The 24,253-nt window shown below is 30.2% G+C and overlaps 3 protein-coding genes across 3 annotated transcripts; all 3 read left to right on the forward strand.

Annotated features, from left to right (window-relative positions):
• Window positions 1–5,987: 5,987 nt before the first annotated feature.
• LOC121117003 (uncharacterized) lies at window positions 5,988–6,571 on the forward strand. Its single transcript, XM_040711328.1, has one exon. It carries the CDS (start codon window positions 6,035–6,037, stop codon window positions 6,488–6,490), a length of 456 nt encoding a protein of 151 aa, XP_040567262.1. The 5' UTR covers window positions 5,988–6,034; the 3' UTR covers window positions 6,491–6,571.
• A 3,962-nt stretch (window positions 6,572–10,533) lies between these two features.
• Window positions 10,534–11,159, forward strand: LOC121117002 (uncharacterized). Its single transcript, XM_040711327.2, has one exon. It carries the CDS (start codon window positions 10,590–10,592, stop codon window positions 11,076–11,078), a length of 489 nt encoding a protein of 162 aa, XP_040567261.1. The 5' UTR covers window positions 10,534–10,589; the 3' UTR covers window positions 11,079–11,159.
• Window positions 11,160–17,598: 6,439 nt separating this feature from the next.
• On the forward strand, window positions 17,599–18,169 carry LOC121117004 (uncharacterized). Its single transcript, XM_040711329.2, has one exon. It carries the CDS (start codon window positions 17,635–17,637, stop codon window positions 18,085–18,087), a length of 453 nt encoding a protein of 150 aa, XP_040567263.1. The 5' UTR covers window positions 17,599–17,634; the 3' UTR covers window positions 18,088–18,169.
• Window positions 18,170–24,253: the final 6,084 nt, after the last annotated feature.

Genomic DNA, 24,253 nt, shown 5'->3' on the forward strand with positions numbered 1-24,253 from the left:
ACTATTTGAATATTTCATAAGGTAAATTGACATAATATCTCCAATTCTCCCTCTAGTTCAAAAATTTGGTAGTCCTTCATCATAATCTGGATTTACATCATCTGAGCCAAAAACAATCGTGAATTACCTTAGGGCAGGAGCTCAGGTCAGATCCATAGAAATAAAAAATATAATTTTTATTAAGTATTTTGTACTCATATGAAGAAGTAAAACATTATATTTTTGGTTTGTATAATTTCATTTATTCATAATAAGGAATTGGAATCGTCCATCAAAATGCAACGGCGCCCGCAGAATTAATAATATTCAGCGGGGGAAAAGTTGTTACGTATTTCCTTCAGTTTTTGTTTTTTAACTAGTATATCTTGTTCATTATTGTTCAAATCGGATCATACGATAAGGTGTGAGTGTATGATACAAACGCATAGGACAGTATTGTGCTTGGGCAGTTCAGTCTTAAATTATCGTACGAATGGAGGTCTCAAAGGAAGAAATTTGCTGTATTTTACATTTTTACGAAATGAAAGGGGAAAAACACGTCGAAAGCCACTATGAAATTTTGAGATATATACGGTGCAGATACTCTATTTTTTTTAATCATTTTAATAATAATATTTTTCACTGCTGCATAGTTTGGGCGAATTACCTTTTTTTTAAAAGAAATCCTTATGAAGCTCTTACCCTTTATGAACCCTTATTTTTTCATCAATTTTTTTCTTCCAGAGCGGTAATTTTTATAAATAAAATATAAACCTGTATGGCGTGCTTAAATATTCATGTTCAAATGGGAATAAAATATCCCGTGATTAATTTTTCAGAGAATAAATTTACTGAGAATGAAATAATTATGAATGGAAGGACTTGGAATTGACATTCTAAGTAAATTCCGTTCACATTAATTATGTTTGCAAATTAATCAGCAGCATGTATAATTAGAAAAAATATATTTAAGCTAATTTTTGTGGAAATTCAATTATCATCCTAGAGGTATCTTTTTGTGTAATTGTAATAGTAGGTTTCTATTAATGAATCAATATTAGTCATGGCAGAATTACCGGACATGTTTAATTTATTTGATGATAATTTTCCTTAAAATTACTCTTTCTAAGACAATCATTTTGAGGCAAGGGAGATTTACAATTCAGTCCATAAAAATGTTGGTAGGATGAAAATTACTTTTCAGTTTTAATCATGATCCTAGATTATTTATGAGTATTTTTATTACAAAGGACCTTACCTTAGAAAAACCCCTCCTTATACAGGGTGCAAAAGGACAATTTTCAATATATAAATTAAAATACTTTTTTCCCACCCTTGGCAGAACAAAGCCTAGCTCAGTTTTTTCATATATTCATTGAGTATCTGATTCCAGTTTTTCATGAAACTAAACTTCAACATGTTCACATTGCTGTTAGAGGTCTTGATACATCTCTGCTTCTAAGTCATTTCTCACACTGCAATTCAGAGGATAGCACCAGAAGGACTTGTCCTAAAAAGAAGAAATTATTGCAAGGTAAAGCGTTGGGGCTTAGAATGATATATGGGAGACATCTCCCTGCTGAGTCCATAAATAATTTCCCCTTGACCTTCAACGTCGGTGCAAGACAGTCTACATTGAAACTTTTTAGTAAGTATTGCCAATAATACTTTTTCCTTCTTCTTAAATAAATATATGTCGATACTTTTGTCCGCATATGCAATGACATCCTGACACATGCCCTGAGTATCTGTATGCTTCAACTAGTCATTCAGTCAGTTTAGGACCTAGTCCACATTGAAGATCTACTTGCAATAGATAATTTCACCGTCCACACATTTAGATATCTGCTGCATTTTATCGTCTGATTAGAAAATCTTCATTTAGGGGTAATATGAAAAGCTAACTTATCAGCTGATTGTATTGTATTGTATTTATATTACAATTTTAGGCAAATACCTTTTGCTCTCTGTACAAGATTAAGAATAGATCTTACAAAACAAATTGTCAGTAAGTAAAATATCAGTGGTCATAGCTTATATAGTGTGTAAAAAGTATCAGCTTAAAAACATGCATTTAAAGGATTATTCTTGCATATGTCACAAGAGAAACCAGACATAAAAGTTCAAGAGTTGATAAGATTTAAAAAAAAATAATATGAGAGAGGGAAAAACTTATAATTTATGTGTCTGCAACAACATGTTACATTGTTGATTACATTAACCTTGGAATATGACAATTTTAGTTCCTTATCTGTTTAGAACTGCATTAATGCAAATGTAAAAATTTTTGCAGGATGAATAATATTAAAATCTTAAATAAATGAAGCCCTTTATCTCATTAACGTATAAAACTATTATATGCATGGTGTGCAAGCTATAAGATAAAATAAAACAAATTCTAAAAGCTTGATGGATTTTAATTTGTTTTATTCAATAAAATCATCCCCATCCTGAATTACAGGTCCTATCTGAGGCAAAAGCGCAGGGAGGCCTTCGCCATACGGTCCGACCAATAAATTTGTCTTTGGTGTTGCAGAAGGTTAGATCGGTACGTCACTCGTTCGTCCCCCACACAATAAAACAGAATCCATCTTATTCCGCTCAGGCCATCTTGTAGGCTAAAAGTAGGGCAAGATGAAGTTATCAAAATTGTCTTGCAGCTATTTGAGACTTTTTTCGCGTGGTGAAAGGGATCTGAGCCCTATTGCCATATGTAAGGCATCCCATTGACAACTATGCCAATCCAGGGCTTCATTTTGGTCTATTTGTCATTGTTGTCACTCCAAGACAGATTCTAAGGAGGGCTCTGTACCGTTTCCAAATATTTGGGACAATAAATTTGTGCATTGATTCCATCAATGGACAATTAGGTGCAGATTTGAATAAGCTGTGTAATAAAAACAAATCATATGCTCAAGTCGAAGTGTTGCATAGATAGTTTGCACCCCTGTATATTGCTGTCAGCTGTCCATTTTCTGTTTTTTCTATCGCTATCAGTTTTATGAACATTAATTGCCTGAATTTGAACGTTTTTTTAAGCCGTGAAATTTTTCAACAATTACTAAATTAGAAAAAAAAGTGGTTAAAAGTTATTGTACTTCAAATACAAGTCGATTTCTAAGTCATAGATTACAAGTCTAAAATATCCAATATATCTATAGAGTCAATTCTATCTAAGTCTTCAGATTTCTTTTGAGCCGACATTATATACATAATTATTGTAGAGGGTACAAATAGTTTTAAGGCTTTATTTAATTTTAGTAAAAAATAGGCCTTGAGTCCAAGTCAAATCATAAATTCGAGCTATTGAGTCCAAATCAAGTAAGGAGTTCTTGACTGTTTGATCCAGTCAGGTTACAAGTTTTCAAAATATGGACTCAAGTTCAAGTCAGGACAAAAATCTTGATCTAAATTATTGCATTCCAGGAAATTAGAGTCCGTCTGAGACCATTTGGTGATTGATGACCTCTGTTGACCTTTAACTAATGGTAAAGCTCCAGACATAATCCAATCAGATTTATGTCAAGGGAGCTACGACGACAATTGTTTTTGGACAGACACTTGTTTCAGTGATCCTAGAGCTCCCCTGGGGTCCTTGTTCTCTACATGGATCTTCCTTAACTCCACAATCCTTCTCCTGTTAATCCTTGTCATCTTTGTGACCTAAGAATTCCTCATATCTAGATCGTTGTTCACCAAAATCATCACAACACCGTAAGAGCGTTCTACCTCCGAAAATGTAATATGCTTGAAATTTTCAATTGTTGACTACATGGTTGTGCCTTGGCTAACAAGCGAAACATTGATCTGCATTTTGTCTTACTATTTGTCAGAAAATTTGAAACACCAGCTTAAGTTGTTACACTCTATATTTTTTTATTAGACTCTTATTGAGAACCACTCTGTAAATATGATATTTCACTATTCATTTATCAAGCCCTTAAGAATAAGTCAGTCCATTGTTTGAAATATTTGACAAACCTTACTCCAGGAAAAAAAAAAGGCACTCCAAATACAATTTTTCTAAATACCGGAAGCATTTTTCATAACACATATTTATTTTAACTAACACTATTATTATTGACTTAATCATTCTCTTAGTAAGACATTTAAACCATCTAATTTCACGCTTTGTCTACAACAACACAAAATATGTAACAAAATAACTCGTAGACCATAATTTGTTCCTTCAATGGTATGAGTCATTATCATAGTAGAAGATGATTACTCAAAAGCCGTCATTGAATGAGCTCCATACTTTTGGCAAATACTTAATCAGCGAAACCAAATATTTAAGAATTTAATGGTAAGGACTATTTAAAAGAAGAAGAAAAAACATAAATCACACACTTGAATTTACTTCGTCTGAACAAAAAGGAAATACTTAAAACATTTATTACGAACTACAAAATATATATTTTGAATAATGATTCCTTCATTTAACTTATTTTAAAGTGCTTCCTACCTAAGTACATGAAAGTATATAAACATGACTATGGTCAAACAACATATAAATTTATGGAAGAGGGAAACATCCCCAAGAATTATATAGTTTCTCGACAACTTGAACAATGTTTAAAAGAAGAACAGCGTAGCTGTCATAACGATTTATTAAATTATCTACCAGCTGCTATAAGAGAAAAAGAGTAAACACAAATCCAACTTGGTATTTAACTAGAGAAATAGGCTGCAATTACCCCAATGTCGATTTTCAATTTTACTTTGACTCACCTCATAACTAGACTTGTAAACAAATATGAGTCACGTTAATAAAGCCGAATTCAGAAGGATTCTTCGTGTTACCTTGACGTCAAACTCCGAATATGTTGAGTACTAATCAAGGAATTCTAGGACATATCTTTAATTTCAACCTAGTATCTGGTCGGGCATGGTCTTTTATTGGCTGTTTTCCGGTTCAATCCGTCATGATTGTGTACCAGAATTCGTTCCGGAACACTGCCTGAATTAGCAGTCATTTGTATACATTATAGCCAACAAAAAGAAGGAAAATATCTTACTCTTTGTAATCATTTATCAGTTTTTGGATAACAAAGTCGTTAGATCCCATGGGACAAGGACAGGTGTTCATTTCCCACATTCTCTCTTACTTCTCACCACGATGGACGATGCCATTTTTTCTTCTGTCCTTCTCTTTCAATTGTTAATTGTGTCGTACAGTGTGCAGGTCAAAAAGCAAGTACCTACCTGTTTGTCTGTCTATCACTTCTTCTGTTTTTTCCATCTTTTCTTCTTTAATTTCTTTCTTCTAGTTAGAGTATCGACCATTGTGCCAGCCAAAAAAGCAAATGCCTCCAAGATGGAATAGATTAGTGTGCCAAGACATCCCCGTCTTTCTAGACCTTTGTACAAACGTGATCAAATTTTGAGATTATACTGAATACTTATTTAGAATTCCTTTATAGTGTAGGATAAGTAATTTTGTTTGGGACCAATTAGTCGTAATAGAAGTAGAATTATATCTTACTTCTAGCACATGTGATATTTTATTTATTTGTTAGACAATGTATGTAAATAGGACAGTCTAATAATGTAGTATTATATTTGTGATTAATATTAGAATCTGATACATAATAGATGTTAGAGATACATATTTTTGATAGAAGGGAAGGTTTAGTCCTTTTGTTTTTTTTTAATCCAATGTTGACGTACCAACAACACGTCAATAATTTACCATTTCCGTAATCTTAATCAACGAAGGTTTTTTTCTTATCTATTGTTAAGAATATTGACATCAATATAGCTAAACTCCTGTGGAAACGCTCTATTTATAGTTTATATCTATGCATTAGAATTATTAAATCAATCATTAACGTATCCCTTGACATTTAATCATTAGTCTGCAACACTTTTGTTTTCAAATGAAGATTATATTTTTGGTCATACAACAACTATATGTTTATTGTACTGATGAGAAAATAAATATGCACGCTAAAATGCGTACGCCCAAAAATAAAAATTGAGTATAAAAAGGAATCAAGACACATAGTTGGGTATCAGTTCAAATCTACTGTCGAATACTCAAATATCAACAAAAATGTTCCACTTTATCGTTGCTTGTACCCTCGTAGCCTCCGTCTTTGGAGATCACCCTGCTCCTCATCCAGCACCTTACCACCCAGCTCCTGCTCCCTATCACCCAGCACCTGCATACAAACCCGCTCCCTATGATGAGTCACCCAAGCCATATGCCTTCCAATACGGTGTTGCCGATGACTACTCTGGAACCAAGTTCTCTGCTGAGGAAAACTCTGATGCCAAGACTGTAGCTGGATCCTACCAAGTTGCTCTTCCCGATGGCCGTGTCCAAACTGTCACTTACACCGCTGATGACTATGCTGGATTCGTTGCTGATGTTACATACGAGGGTGTCCCAACATACCCCAAGTATGATCCCAAGCCTGCTCCTTACAAGTCCGCTCCCGTCTACAAGCCTGCTCCTTATAAGCCAACTCCCGTTTACAAGCCTGCCCCAGCCCCATACCAAGCCTAAGAAGGAACTTTTTTTTTGTGATAATTTTATTTATGATTCAAATGTTAAATATTTGAAATATATTTATTGTCTAAGTCAAAACTTGTTACTACATGTCATTTCGTATATAACTGATAAGTCAATTGGCTATGAACATTTGAAATAAGGGAGATTTTATCAAACAGTCATACACCCAACTCCTTAAATAGTTTGAAAAGTAAAAATGTTTATCAATTCAAATTAATTTCCTCAAATGTGATAGAAGTGTATCAAAATTAATTTAAATTGCTACCTTTTTCTGTCATATTACAAATTTACAGAGAAAATTGATTTTTTAGTGTGAAAAATTTTCCCTTTTTTTCATAATTGACTCACTGATGGAACAATATGTTCATTGAAAAAATGAAGTCTAATTGACAAAAAAGTTAAATAAAACATCTAGAAGCTAATACTTTTTTTTGTAAATGATAGACTAATAACTAATTTAGTTCTGAAAGACTGACCTGTTATTTATCCCTTAATAATATTCTTAAAGGTATAATTATTACCTTTACATTGCATTTTTGAGGATTTATTTACATGCATAAAAAATAAATTCATATTTACAACAGCTAAAAGAAAATACAAAGATAATTCTTTATATTGATTAATTAATTTTTGTCTTCCTCAAAAAGTTTTCTCAGCCCTAAATTAAGGTAATTTCTTTACATGCTTAGTATTTCATTAATAAAATTAATAATAAAAAATGCTTTTAAAAATATAAGTTACATTTTTTAAAGAAGCATTACAGACAATAATAAAAATATTTTGACATTTATGAAAATTTGCTACTTTAATGTATGCAATATTACAATTTCTAAATGTTTTGTCAAGTAAAATATGAAATATAAGTGCTCAAATATATAATATGTACAAAAAATGATAATTTTTTTTAGTGTTTTTAACAAAGTAAGTAAGTAAACAAGGATATTTTGTACTATAAATTTTATAAAATTTGCTCCAAGTCTGTTTCAAATCGATTTTATTTCAGGATATTTTAGTATGCTTATAACACAACAGTCAAATTAAATATAACTTAAATGAAAGTATATTTTTTTTTCATTTAATTATTCGTCAACTGTACAATTCTTAATACAGTTTGGTAAATTTATTTTATTTGTTCGCTTTCAAGTCGTTATTGTGCTTTACCTTTCTTTCAATTTCAGTTGCACGCATAGTTGCTAATATAATATCAGTTTTTATATTATATATCAAACTACACTTATCAAAATTTTAAGTATACTTTTGTTACAAATAATTCATAATCAATTTTTTATAGAAGTTTTACCAAAAAATGAAATTGGAAGTTTATAACTAAAATAATCAAAACTTATGTCATGTTACTAATATTGTTAAGTTTAGTAAAAAAAAAATTAATATCCTTGTCTTAAACTCAAGCAAGTATATTTAGCGTTTAAATTTATATTTTTGAGTACAAAATACAAATATGTTTTTTTTTTTAATATAAATCAAATTTAAAATTTTTAGAAAATTTTACGCATTTAAATAATTTATAAAATATATCAAATTAACTAATAATCAGATTATTACAAATTAAAATAATTTAGAAAATATTACAAACTTAAGAAATTTAATTTTGAGTGAATGTCGACTGTGTATCAAGTTTTGATATTGCTTAATGTTTAAGGTAATGTTTGACCCCTTTCACTAACTGTGTAACTAAAGGATTTTCTCAAACACAGGCCTAAGGATAAAATTGCATTATATCTAAAAGACAAACAGGATTAATATAATAATATTAATAGGATAACTGCCTGGGGGAAAATTTCCAGTATAGAAAATTGCCGTTATTTTGTTCAAACTAAATAACGAATGATAGAACATTATAAATTCGCTTAATATTATTTATGACAAATATCTAAACATATTTGTTTGTTCCATACCCCAAGGGAGTACTTTCAAGTGTGAGTTATATCATAGCAATACACCTTTTTAAATTCAATCCAATCTTCTTAGAAATGGATCAAGAGGACTTGTAAGAAGGGCGGTGGGATAAATAGCTTAGGCTCTCTTAAAATATGGTTGAATACCCTCCGCCATCTGATTGGCTGGTGTCGTTAGAAAGGTTCTTCCAATGTATGTGATGCTTTGGCAGAGGTTTTTAAGGATCCAGGGTTAACTGCCCAACCTGAGGGGTTGTAACTATTTTCTGATATGACAAGTGGTGCATTGGATTTATGTGATGCTATGGTTGTGGTTTTTCACCATCCCACTCTATCCTCGTGACTTTGGCCAACCCAAGGACTTTGAACTGGTTTTTTGTACGAGAGGGGTTCATTGGATGTATTGGACACTACCCCTGGACACTGGCAAAACACTGGAGATAATTCAATCATATTTTAAAGGGCCTAAGCTATTTATTCCCCACCCCTCCTCGTCCTATATTTAAATAATATTACTTAAACTTGAAGTTATTATTCCTCATGAAGTTTGAATAAGGGTAATTTTCCTCCATTGCACTTTTCCGTGCACGTATGGTAACAAATATATTGTAAAATCAACATTCAACAAAAAATACTCTTAGATACTTAATGGATTAAACATGATTAACAACTCAATTCGGTTTTGTTTTAGTTAATTTGACTTAATTTCGTTGATTCAAGTCAACACAAAACTATGAAATCTTCGATATTAAAAAAATTAAAAATTAAACAAGGCTTAATAATATAATGTAATATATAACTTGAATATTAAAAAAAACATAGATATTCGAACGACACAGCTCAGTAGAAAACAAGCTCGAAAGACAATATTCTTTCATTTTAGCATGCATAGGTTTGATTCACGGTTACTCCAAAAGAATGAAATATAAATTATTTAAACGGACTTCAATCATTATTCCGAGGTCAGATAGAGTAATTGAACACTATCTGACCAATTAATAGATCAATAAAACAACAATAAAGCCAATTAGCACCATGTGACGGAAGCAACAACGGTAATATTTTTTTTGGAAAAGTTATGTTAATTGGGGCGAATTGTGATAATTGATTGAAGTTCAGAGGGAACGTTTTCTTTGAGTTGAACTCCAAATTTATTGTCTACTGTTTATATCGATTTCCAAATTTTTTTATTGTAATATTCATTGAAAATCACTATGAAATGAGTATATTAATGTAATTTTTATTTTTATTTGGATCGATTAGTATTAGTAAAATTAGTATAATTCCTTAACAATACAAATATTCATTGGCTATACTGTGTAACTAAGTAGACTGTAAAATGATTTAATATCATTTTAGAGCCTAATATATTACAAAGCTAGATGGTGTATATATATTTTTGGAAAGACAGGAAAGGTTAAGGGTTTCCGTTTTTTAATTCAATTTTAACATTTTAAACCCATGCCAGTAATTCACAATTTTCTTTTTTTAAAAGAAAATAACGATATTATTTTTGATATGATTGATTGTAAATGTTCCAAAAATTCTGACATCATATGAAAATGCTTAATTTATAATTTATTTTTATGTTGAGGTATTTTTTTATGTATCTCCAATAAATTAATACCGATATTTAAAAAATAAATTATAAATTAAACTTATGAAAACTTAACATAGTAAACGTATCACCACTTGGTATTTTATTAATATTATTAATATAATTATTGATTTTCAGATACGGAGATTGATGGAAAAAATAAAGTACAAATATAAAAACTATATGATTGTGTTTTTCATTAAAACCTTGGAGATCTTTATTCTTAGAAATTGAAAATCTTAGGTAAGAAGTAAACATTGCCCGTTTTTTTGCAGAGTTTCCTAAAATATTGAGTTCTTTTTCAATGACATTTCTATATGTATTGGAATGTACCCGTATTTCATTGCAATCGTTAATATATCTCTTGAATTTTAACCATATGTCTACAACACTCTTGTTTTCAAATGAAGATTATAATTATGTCCATACAACGAATATAATTGCATTCTACCGAGGAAAAAATAAATTTGTACGCTAAAATGCGTACGCCCAAAAATTACAATGATGTATAAAAAGGAATAAAAACACACAGTTGGGTATCAGTTCAAATCTACTGTCGAATACTCAAATATCAACAAAAATGTTCCACTTTATCGTTGCTTGTACCCTCGTAGCCTCCGTCTTTGGAGATCACCCTGCTCCTCATCCAGCACCCTACCACCCAGCTCCTGCTCCCTACCACCCAGCACCTGCATACAAACCCGCTCCCTATGATGAGTCACCCAAGCCATATGCCTTCCAATACGGTGTTGCCGATGACTACTCTGGAACCAAGTTCTCTGCTGAGGAAAACTCTGATGCCAAGACTGTAGCTGGATCCTACCAAGTTGCTCTTCCCGATGGTCGTGTCCAAACTGTCACTTACACCGCTGATGACTACGCTGGATTCGTTGCTGATGTTACATACGAGGGTGTCCCAACATACCCCAAGTATGATCCCAAGCCTGCTCCTTACAAGTCCGCTCCCGTCTACAAGCCTGCTCCTTACAAACCCGCTCCCGTCTACAAGCCTGCTCCTTACAAGCCCGCTCCCGTCTACCATCCTGCCCCTGCCCCATACCAAGCCTAAGAAGGAACTTTTTTTTTGTGATAATTTTATTTATGATTCAAATGTTAAATATTTGAAATATATTTATTGTCTAAGTCAAAACTTCTTAGTAGATGTCATTGTGTGATAGGAGTCTATCAAAATTAATTAAAATTGCTACCTTTTTCTGTCATGTTACAAATTTACAGAGCGAATTGATTTTTTAGTAATAAAAAATGGTAAAAAAAAATTGAATTTACAAGTCAACAAATTATCACTTTTTTTCACAATTTACTCACTGATAGAACATGTAGTAATGAATAGTATGTTCATTAAAAAAATGAAATTTAATCTACGAAAATGTTAAATTAAACATCTAGAATCTAATACTTTTTTTGTAAATGATTGACTAATAACTAATTTAGTTCTGAAAGACTGAGCTGTTATTTATCCCTTAATAATATTTTGAAAGGTTAATTATTACCTTTACATTGCATTTTTGAGGATTTATTTACATTGCATAAAAAATAAATTCATATTTACAACAGCTACAAGAAAATACTTAGATAGTTCTTTATATTGATTTGTTATTTTTTGTCTTCCTCAAAAGTTTTCTCAACCTTAAATTAAGGTATTAATTACTTTACATGCTTAGTATTTCATTAATGAAATGAATAATAAATGGCATGGGGAAGGGAAATAAAAAATCTTTGCTTACTTCAGATTGACAATTTCTTAAAACAGGATCTATAAGAATTTTTTTTGGCTTAATTGTAGCACATGTTCCCTTAATCATACACTTTAATATGAAAATACGAATATTAAAACCAAGATTTTTTAAGGATACCACTTTCCTTGGTCACCCAGAGGGACACCACTGTCCAGAAAGTTTACCAGATAACTGGATTAGTATGATTCTAGATATATAAAACACCAACATTCAACAAAGAATACTTTAAGATACTTTATAGGTTTAGAAGGATTAACAACTCAACATGGTTAGGTTTGATTTGGTTCGACACAACTCAAATCGACCCAACACTGGTATGTCTGCGAAAATGGTTTTATGAACAACTTTAAAAATAATACAAGGCTTAATAATTGTATAATATAACTTGATGTCAAAGTAAAACAAAGATATTGGAATAAAATCAATATTGAATACTGTAATTGTTCCTTTCAAAGTAACAATAGTCTATGTAGTCGATTTATAAATCAGTTTTCTGTATAAGAAATATCTCATAGCTTTTATTAAATATCCGTTGATGAAAAACAAGTTATTACCTAAAATTTATGAAAATAACCATAAACTTCAATAATGTGATTTAAATAAGAAAAACAAATTTAAAACGATAAATTAAAAAAAAACAAAAACATTATGGCCCATATGCGTAAGCAATACATAATGTAGCAACATAGCTCTACGGACAACAAGCTCGGGGAAAAATATTTTGCTTGAACTCTATGCGTGAAGATTCAATTCACGGTACTACTAAAGAAAGAAAAATTCATTATGCATGTGAAGTTCTAAAATATTCCTAGGTTAATTGGAGTAATTATAATACCATAATGTGTACTTAAATTCAATCAATGAACCCCCATCTGCCCAATTTACGAAAAAATAAAGCCTAATAGAGGCATGTGACTGCAGTATTAATTGCATTTCCTTTCGAAATGTCACGTTCATCGAGCCGAATTCTGAATTAAACACTTCATCTAGTTTTTAGCAAAAAATACGCATACTTTTAGGTCAATTTTAAAAAAAATAAGCAATTTTTGAAACGGGCAGACTCTCTTCTTTCAAATGGTGTCCATTAAAATTCAATCAATTTTCAATAAGACAGTTAAAAGCTTCTAAAGCGGAATTTCAATTATGGAGAACCCCGTATATGTGAATCACTTTTTTTCTCGATAGACCGGCAGAAAAACTGAAATACAAACACATATTTGAGACCAGTAATACATTTTTTGCAAATAATTTTAATATGAATTAATGATTTTTTTTACTTACTCAAAAGTTAGTTCAAATCTATGAAGAAGTTTAATCTCTTTTGAAACTTAAAATTCAGAATTTATAGAAAAAAAAAACAAAAAAAAAAACGTTTCATACAAAAACAATTTCAAAACTTGTGATTAGTACAACAATTACTTTTTTATATAAAAAAACGAAATGATTTATTGTATTTAAAAAGATATATTTTTGGGGATAAATGAAGTATTTTCAATCCCAATAACAATATATATTTTATATCAAATTCTAGGTATTATATATCATCCCCATATTGAGTAAAAACATAGAATTGACGGGAATATGTTTTTTTAAATATTGGACTGTATTATATAAATGATGTAAAAAAATATTTGGATTTTTTTTTCTTTTTCTAAATTTTGTTAAAACAAATAATAAATTCGTGATGAACGCATTAAGTAGGGTAGAGCAGAACTAATCTGCACGATATTAGCTCTTCTGAATATTTATCAACTTGTAAAAGTAGTTTGGTATCTTTTTTTTTGGTTTTATTTTTGCAAAGCGTAAAAAAATATGTAACTTGAGGGATAAATTTCATGACATACTTAATGTTATTTATACCTGTCATGTTAACAACTTTTTCAGTTAACCACAGATGTAAATTTTACATATATTACTTGATTCCTGATCCTCTCATAGTTCCCAATTATTTCAGCTGGGAAGATGCCTGCATCTTCACTTAGACCAGAGGTAGAAATATGAAGTACATGTACTTCATAAAGAGAGCTGCTGGTATATGGGTTTTCCCCACAGATCTTTAATTTGGTTCAAAAAATGCATATAATCTTGGGTTCTTCGAATATAATGACCTAATGAACAACAATGACTATGTTATTTAATTGACTTATTAAATTTCAGCGTATAGACTAGTAGATACTCTCTTATTCTGTATATTACATAGACAGTGTGCAAGATATCTGTGATCAAAAATAATTTTTTTATTCGCAATTTTCTCACCAACCAGTTATCAAATTAAAAAAATAAAAGTAGATTCTGAAAACCTGACAAATTTTGATTTATTTTATTCAATAAAATCGTCCCCAGCCTCAATCACAGTATTTATACCTGGCCGAAACGCAGGCAGGCCTTTGCAAGTCGGTCCCTTGGTAAATACTGGAATTTCTTCTACATCCAAATGATAAAGTAGTCTTTGGTGTTGCAGGTGCTGGGTTGGTTTGCCGTTCTGTTGAGACATTTTTTCATCAACGTGTGCCAGGGAGAGGAGTCACCTTTAGAGGCCTCAAATTCCCTTCTAACTTTGCAAACGTACGTCTTACTGAGTCCCAGAGTTCCAGCAATTCTTATGTATTACTCCTGGCTTGGATTCCAAGGAAGGCTCCGTGCCTTTTTCCACGTTTGGGAAAACGAATTTGTCACTTGATTCTATCCTTTAAAAATTTATGCAATTGTAAAACCAAACTTATTTTACTATTTCTGCTGTATGTATTACAAAAATTGAGCAAGCATATTGCTCAATTTGGTCAGATGATATCATCGGTCTACAAAAAAAGTTTTGTGTTTGTATGTTTTAGTTCAAAAATTGCAGTCACCTGAACAATCAAAAATTGATCTGAATAATCAATGTTACCTAAAAATATTAAAAAAGTTTATCCTAGAGGAAAGGTGTTTTAATGAGTAACATTTTTGAATAATTGACAAATGCATAATATAAACATAATAACTTATATTCCTAGTAGAGCAATGTAATCAAATATGAAGGATGTTTAATTTTGATAAAAATGGGATAATTGGAAAGGTAACGTTACTGAATCCTATTGTATTCAAAAACTACGCTATTTCAGCACCGTATATTATTTAATTAGCTGTCTGTTTCCCTTTTCTTGCAACGAAACATACAAAAAACTACCTCGATGACAAATACATAATTTACCCTTGATCTTTACCCAACCATTTGCAAATATCTAATGCAATTTCTTGAATCAAAATAAGAAAATTAATCATTATATTTACATTTTTGAACCCTGGATTTTTTTTTTATCTTGGGTTTCAATTAGCTACGTCTAGGTTTTTGTAAAAAAGTTCACTGCAAAAATTACATTATTCTTGCTTTTTTCTTTGGTTTTTTTTTACAAGGTAGACAAAGTGAATTGAAATTTGGGTACCACCCAAAATTTTAATAGCCAGAAGTTTTATTTTCTTTTAAACATATATAGTCTTAATTACAAATAACCTTATAGAATTATCAAATAATGTACTAATAACAAGTCAGTCACCCAGTTTAAGAAATAGTGATATTACTCCAGAACAGGGACGCCGAGGGGTCATTGGCTAACCAACTTTTGCAAGAAGTTAACAATTAAAAGTTAGCTGATAATAAGGCATCAATATATTTGTATATCATTTTTATAAAACTAATTTCCACTTTTGCTTTGGTTTTTAGCGCCTCTTGGTCATACGTGAGAGTGTAGGAAACCTAAATTGTGCGTTACATTTATAATATGAAATGACGAATCCTCACATGTATGCATAGGAACTCATACAAAAAGTTTAAAGACTCGAAATTATTAGTCAATAGGATAAATGTACAATAAATACTCGGATAAAAACGGATATTAGCTATCTGTTTTTAAATATCCGAAATCTTTTTTTTTAATCTTTAATGTTACTAAAATATATGTTTCTATATATATTAAGATATCTATGTTTAAAATATTACTTAGTATTAATGTATTTTATATTTGACAAATAATTAGATGTACCCATATCCATGAGAACATTTGATATGTTTTGTCATAGTTGGTTTGTCTCGTTTGCCAACAATTCATATTCTAATGATACAGTATTTAAAAAAATATACATCAATAATATTAAGTGAAATATTGATTAATTGATCTATCGTGAATTAATTGTAAATTTTCTTATAAAAAAATAGATTTGAGTTATTTGTCCAAATATTGAAATGGGAAAATTTAAATAATTTAAATTTTGTCCTGGATTTTTTACTGAATAAAATTAAAAAGAAGGCAAACACTGTCTTGCACTCGTTTTAAGAAGTACATAACTCATCCATCATAACAACAAATGCATTTTAGATTTTTGAAGGATAAATAATTACTTTCACACCCATTGTGACACCAGTGACCCATAATTTTATCGGCATACGGGAAGAGGTATATATTTTTTAATTTAAATAATATTGGTATGATCCTAGAGATCTTTTATATATCTTATGGGCTTAAACAAATTAACGAATCTACACAGTTTGGCTTGCCTTGATTCTCCTTCAACTCAATCGACACAAAACTATTATTACATCTTAAATGGCTTCATAAAATGATTTACTAAATGAAATAAGAATTAACAATTGTTATTAATATAACTTAATGCCAAAATTTACAAAGATATTTAAATGAATCCAAATACTACATTCACTTTGGAAGAAACGACAAAAAGTGATAAAATCAAAATATTACCCCAGAAAGAGATCTTTGAAACAGTATATTTTAAATACTACATTGCCTGCATACATTATTAAAAAATAATGTAGCGACTAGGGCAGTGAACAATAAGATCAAGAGAAATATTTCTCAATGTACGTAAATTCGATTCCGGGTCGCAACTTCAAAAATAAAAAAACAATAGATAAATGGTCTTTAAAGACAATTCTCAGGAACAGATGGAGTAATTTTTAATAACATATTTATTACTTATACTTAGTTTGTGCAGCATCATCTGACCAATTAGAGAAAAGTTGAAAAAACAAACATAATAAAACCAAAAGGGGCATGTTACTTAAACACAAACTGTTTTTGTTAAGAAATGTCACGTTAATCGTCCCGGATTCTAAAACTTTATTTAGGTTCAGAGACAAAGACATATCACACTTTTTGCGATAAAATCCAAATTTATCGCGTACTGAGTTGATCCATTTCCGTAGTTTTAAAGTAATAGACATTGAAAACAATAAGAAATGACTAAATTTATATAATCCATATTGTTTTTGATCGATTGGGGACAAAAGAAGTAAATTACCTGATTAGTGCAAAATTAATAATTTATTTATCGACTATAGAATATGCAAGTAAATAAGACTGTATAAGGAACTTAATTAATATAATGGTTTAATAAATATCCTAACTATATGTTAGAAATATATATCTTGATAGAATGGAATGAGTAATTTCTTTTGTTTGTTGATCCAATTTGGACATCCCAAATACAAGTCACAAATTCACAATTTCCTTAATATTAATAAAAAAAATGTTTGATACTTATAAAATTAGTTGTGAGTGTTCCCAAGAATACTGTCATAAATAATCCTAACTTTCCATACAAAAATTATATTTATAGTTTATTTTTATGCACTAGTTTATCAAATTAATCATTGAAATCACTCTTGACTTTCAATCATAAGTATATAACACTTTTTTTTTCAAATGAAGATTGAAATTCTATGCATACAATATATATTCATTGTACACATGAGAACATAAATATGTACGCTGAAATGCGTACGCCCACAAATTATAATTATGTATAAAAAGGAATAAAGACACACAGTTGGGTATCAGTTCAAATCTACTGTACAATACTCAAATATCAACAAAAATGTTCCGCTTTATCGTTGCTTGTACCCTACTCGCCTCCGTTTTTGGAGATCACCCCGCTCCTCATCCAGCACCCTACCACCCAGCTCCTGCTCCCTATCACCCAGCACCTGCATACAAACCCGCTCCCTATGATGAGTCACCCAAGCCATATGCCTTCCAATACGGTGTTGCTGATGACTACTCTGGAACCAAGTTCTCTGCTGAGGAAAACTCTGATGCCAAGACTGTAGCTGGATCCTACCAAGTTGCTCTTCCCGATGGCCGTGTCCAAACAGTCACTTACACTGCTGATGACTACGCTGGATTCGTTGCTGATGTTACATACGAGGGTGTCCCAACATACCCCAAGTATGATCCCAAGCCTGCTCCTTACAAGCCCGCTCCTTACAAGCCTGCTCCTTACAAACCTGCTCCCGTTTACCATCCTGCCCCTGCCCCATACCAAGCCTAAGAAGGAACTATTTATTTTGTGATAGTTTTATTTATCATTCAAATGTTAAATATTTGAAATATATTTATTGTCTAAGTCAAAACTTGTTTGTAGATGTCATTTCGTATATATTATTTACCAAGAAGTGTTTGATCGGTAATACGACCGGTTTTCGGATCTCCGCCACCCATTTTTCGAGCTTTTTGTATTGGTATGATATTTTTATCATTTAGCTGTTTTAATGACCGATTAACTTGAACTAGCCAAAATTGATATATAAAAAAACTAGATGTTAAAAATTATAGACTTTTTTGATAGACATTTTATTAGTTGATCCAATTTTCACATCCCAAATACCTCCTGATTGATCCTAGATATTAACAGAATTTTTGTATTAAATCTACTACACATTTTTTTTCTTCAAATGAAAAAGTATGTGAATGCAAAAATTATATGTTTATTGTTCTGATGAGAAAATAAATATTTACGCTAAAATGAATCCTCCCTAAAATAATAATTGTAAAAAAATAGAAAAAGAAATCAAGAGCTATAGTTGTGTATTAGTTCAAATCTACTGTCCAATACTCAAATATCAACAAAAAGGTTTTGGTTCATCGTTGTTTGTACTCTCATTGCCTCTGTTTTTGGAGATCAACCTGCTCCTCATCGAAGGCCCACCACCCAGCTCCTGCTTTCTACTAATCAGCACCTGTATAAAAACCAGCTACCTATGATGAGTCACTCTATGCCTTCAAGTACAGTGTTGCCGATGATTACTCTGGAACCAAATTATCTGCTGAAGAAAACTCTGATCCCAAGATGGTAGGTGTATCGTACGAAGTTGTTCTTTCCGCTTAATATTAGTTGCTGATGTTACATACGAGGTGTCCCAACATACACCAAGTATGATGCCAAGTCTACTCCTGTCTACAAGCTAGCTCCTTAAAAACTCATTCATGCCGACAACCCTGCTTCCACCTACAAACCTTTTTGTGAAATACTTGTTTATAATTCAAATGTTATATATTTGAAATATATTTTTTCACTAAATCAATACTTGATTGTGGATGTAATTTCAAATAAAATCAAAACAAAGGGATTATTCAAATTCAATTTTTGAATTTTTTTTGTTCAGGTAGATATACATCAAACTCCGTATATAATTACAAAATTATATTCATATTTAACTTATTTTTGCAGACAAACAGAAAAGCTGAATTATGAAATAAAATTATTTGTTTTAAATACGATTAGAGTCTTTCAAAATAAATATAAATTGGTATGTATTTCTGTTTAGTAATAAAAATTTCCATAAAAATTATTTATTTTTGTTTTTTAAAAAGTGTTATTGATAATACAACTTGATAGTTAGAACATATTTTGGTAACCCAAATAGGAAGTAAACAATTGATAAGACAATTCAACAAAATTTTACTTTTCTATATATTATTCATTTTGTAAAAGATTCGCTATCAAATCAACATAGCTGTTGATCAAAACATCTAAACACAAATATTTTTTTTTATAAATGAAAGATTATTTTTATTGCATATTGAAATCAACTTCTGATCTATAAATAAAGAAAACTGAGAGAGTATTAATCTCTAAGCAAAACATATAATAGATTAATTTTTACTGTTACATTGCATTTTCTCATCACTTGATGACCTTGCATGAAATATAAACAAATCTTTGATATGACTCTTTCAGCAATTGGTTTACTTTAAGAGTTAATGAGTGGTTATATGTAAAAGAAATTTTTTAAATTTGTTCATCTTATAATTACTATTAAATGTTGCAAATTTCATTGCAAAGTATTCGTTAATGTTGGATATATGAAGTGTCTAGTTTTTTGTACACTATCCAATCATTCTCATCAAATTTATTACAATATAATTTAATGGAAAACAAATATTCTTTGATATTTTTTTAAATGTCCATGGATTAATATGTCTTTCAATCTATGAAACCTTGCGCATAGCGGGATTTTGCTGAGAATCAGGGTAGCCAAGCCCCTTGGTGTATAAACATATCCTAGGTGCGTAATAAATTAAAACTCCATAAAGCCAATATTATTTCCAATCGCTGTTGACTTATTAATAAGTAGTTGTCTTGAAATTTATCAGATTTCTTACGTTGTAATATGTCAACACATTCGACAATGAAGGCAAAAAGGCAACAAATTTCTGATCTTCTCCGAGCACATGACTCTGTAAAGGAGGTCAACACCATTGTGAATAGCTCTGTTGAGCTTGTTCGTGAGGTCAAGATGTTCATTAACAGCGGTTAGAACATCTGCAGGAGGAGATATCAAGATTATTACTGATACTTCTTGACAGGTCTGGCCTTTGAAATTGAAGTACAAATGTACCAAGGTTGTGAAGCCCTCCATTTATGATAACTACTCTGAAGGGATTACTTTTGGCTGATTGATATATTTTATCTACAAGGTCATAATAGAGCCAAACGAAGTCTTTAAATCATTTAAAAGATCTAAATTAGAACTCAAACTCTGGGATATCGTAACTTATCCGACAAATTAGAATTGAACACGAATAATTGATTTAAGTAGGTTTATGAATATTTAGCTGTCTATTATATATGAAGTAAAAAAAATATTGAGCTTTTCTTGTTTTTGGCTCTGTTTTTTTTTTGTTTTTTTTTAAAGTTAGGAACGGAGAAAATGATACTAAATAATAGTTTTTGAGGAATAAATAACTAGTCCTTTAATTTGTTGAATTTTTAACATTCAATGAATATACAATTACATTAACGTATCGTCTGTAATAGTTACTATTAAAAATATTATTAATATTTACTATTATTTTTACTTGGTACTATTAAAAATCAACCTTTTCGTGATCCTACCTGGACTAATAAAAATGATGAAGTGAAATAAAATATTCAATAAGAAATAAATTTCAAAGCTTGTTTTAACAGCCCTCATAGTACTGAGCGTTATAAAATCATACATTGATCCTTATAGATAATTTTTGAATTTTAACAAAATTATTTTTGTACAGATATCAAAATAAGCAATCATTCAAATAATATAAAACCCATCAAAAATTATCAGAAACTGACTTCATTACGATGAAAATATTTTTCATCCAAAAAATTACTTTACCCCTCAAAATCATAAATAAGTTGAGAAAAAGTCTAAATTTATCTCAAATAATTGTTCTCATAATAGACAATTGTGATGCATTTTTTGTGGATATAGCTTTTCATATATTCAAGAAAAATAATTTTGATACAACATCTCCCTACCGTATGATTAATACAAATGTATAATTTGAAAAAAGGTGAGCTATATAAAAATATTAGTAATTTTATTTGAAATGATCTTAACAAAAAAGTGCATCTATGTAATGACTAGCATCATTCAATATGATTGCCCCTTGGAAACAATATCATTTTGGTAACAAGAACAAACCCGAGACAGATCTTCGAGATGTAATCCTTGGTTTTTGTGCTTAATGTTACCTACTTTTAACCCTATTATATTGTGGTGAGACGTCTTAACGACTTTGTCATTCAAAACTTTCTAGACACTATAGTCTAGAGGATCAACATCATGTGATAAGTGTAAGTGTGCTACAAAGAATTGCCCTAGAAAGCAGTGAAGTACACCAGGCATAACTTTTGGGGCATTGGAGATGTATGATATGCAACCCCATTCTGAGTCTATACATAACTTCCCTAAAGATAATTGGCTTGCAACCTCACCAAGACTATTCACCTCAAAACCTTGTAGAAGGCACCAGCATCACTGACATTTTTTTGTGCATGAAGAAAAATGGAATCATCTTCTTGTCTTCAGACACTAAGACGTACAAACACATAACCTAAGTAGCTAGATGCTTTGTTATGAAGATCTGTTAACCCCTTTAGACGATTTTATAATACATATGTCATTTAAGCGGTTTAGAACCTTGTACACAGTTAAGATCTTATTGCCCTAGAAAATTTTAGTGTCAAAAATATCAAAAACTCGTTTCTTTTTCCGTCGGATTCCATTAAAATAGGTTAAAGAGTGAAAGAAGGATAATTTGTCAGTGATAAGTTTGATAAGTGAGTCTCCTTTTGTTCTTCAGATGTAAAATCATCGATTTAACTTATAAAAGAGATTACATGATGTTGGTTAACAAACATTCTTTAATTATTTTTCTTTGTTAAATTTGTATGTTAAATTACCTTATTTAAATTTTGTAAAGTGAATTTATGAAATATTTATAGGTAACAATTCAAGGTTATTTTTCATATATATACATTATACATATGTTAATATTTTTCCATTAAGGACTTTTGAGAAAGAAATATGACTACAGATTTGAATTACTTCCATTTAAAACATATTTTTTTAATTAAATATATTTTATAACTAACAACTTTTTTGTTCCGTTGAATATATATGGTGCAACACGATTTGGCGCCTTTGGCTTCAATAAAGGCATTGACTCGAAGCAGGTATTGATGACAGTCTCCATTAGTTGATTCCAGAATTTCTCCAAAATTCTGGTACTTGAGTCTGGACTTAAACTTTTTTTTTTATTTGCACTTGGAGCTGGAAAATAAGGAACCAAATGCTGTAAATCTATTTGTAGATTTGTATATCGTAAGTATTTTTTAGGGGGTATGGGGGGGGGTCATTATTTGTTTTTTCCACCTGAAGAGTATTTTTTCATTTCAATGTTATTATCATTATTCTTTTATGTTTGAAAATTAATAAAATAAGTATAAAATAATCATTAGTGAATACAACATAAGCAAAATATCAGTGTGAGTCCTTTTGCAGCTCAGTATAATTGAGGATCGACATCAAAGTAGCAAGACCTATATTTGTGTCTTTTTTCTCATCCTACAAGCAGCTAATCTAGTGAAACGTCATGAATTCTTTAACATTCTTCAAACTATCAGGGCTAGAACGTTACTATTTGGTTTCTTTTTTTTTTTTTTTTTTACTTTCTGAAATTGCTTACGATTTACAATAATATTCATATGGGTTCAGACCCGTATTACAATAATTGAAATGGATTCTTGTGGGTTAACAATACAACTTGAATGTTAAAAAAAAAATTCAGGGGTCATTTTAGAGCTATGAATTTATTTGGAGAATTGACTACATTCTGAATGTTTTCTGATTGAGATGACAATTTTATTTATTTTTTCATGATATTTTTTTAAAATCCTGCTTGTATATATAATTTAACATTTACAATTTTTATAACTTAACATTAATGAAAGAATGTTCTACAATATTTCTGGATACTTTTTTTCCCACAATTCGATATTTTTAATTTATTTTTTTGATAAAAATGTTTAATTAATTAATTTATCTTTTTGACATGAACTATACAAATGTACTCGTTTTCAAATTTTGAAAAGAAAATCTCAGGGATCTACCGTTAAACATTAAATCAAACTATACTTGAATATTTTAAAAATTGAGCTCATATGAGTACTGAAGATTATGAGGATTAATTGACCACATAAGAAAACTATCCACAATTTTGGTAATTGAATCTAATTCAGCTGCAATCTAAACTAACAATCCATTGCAACAAATATATATATATATATTTGTACCTAATATTTTATTTACTCAGTACTGTTGCACTTGAGTCTGGAATTGGATTCGAAACTATGACTAAACTTAGACTTGTAGTATGATCTCTCGAACAAGGTGGGCTCAAAAGTAGTTCATTATTGATAATAAATTTAGCAGTTAAACACACACTTAAACTTAATATTTGTATAGTTGCTGAAATGTAATTTCTAAAACATCAAAAACAGTCCAATATATTTTTATCAGCTGTTAGATTGTATACCCTCACTCCTAATACATTTTTTTCAGTATAAATAATTATAATCCAAGGTACATATATTAATATTAAAATTTAAAGTACCTTTCTATTAATCAAAATTGTGTGAGTTGAAAAATGAGATAAAATAGACAACATATTTAGTAAATGCCCCAAAAATTAAATTTTAAACTTTATGAAAGTAGGAAGTTTTTATGGTTGTGTAATCTTTCGTACTTAAGCGACCTCTCTTTACCAATTACAGTAGTTTAAAATGATCCAACCTGTTTTTTAAGCAATTCAAGTTACCAAATTTCCTAAAAAAAAAAATTCGACATTTAAAAAAAAGGTTTATTAAACATTCTACATTTCTTTTTAATAAA

This window comes from Lepeophtheirus salmonis, chromosome 4 (assembly GCF_016086655.4).
Source record: "Lepeophtheirus salmonis chromosome 4, UVic_Lsal_1.4, whole genome shotgun sequence".
Lineage (NCBI taxonomy): Eukaryota > Metazoa > Arthropoda > Copepoda > Siphonostomatoida > Caligidae > Lepeophtheirus > Lepeophtheirus salmonis.

Coding starts and splice junctions, on each gene's coding strand:
- LOC121117003 (XM_040711328.1), top strand. CDS start 6,035: ATGTTCCACTTTATCGTTGCTTGTACCCTCGTAGCCTCCGTCTTTGGA.
- LOC121117002 (XM_040711327.2), top strand. CDS start 10,590: ATGTTCCACTTTATCGTTGCTTGTACCCTCGTAGCCTCCGTCTTTGGA.
- LOC121117004 (XM_040711329.2), top strand. CDS start 17,635: ATGTTCCGCTTTATCGTTGCTTGTACCCTACTCGCCTCCGTTTTTGGA.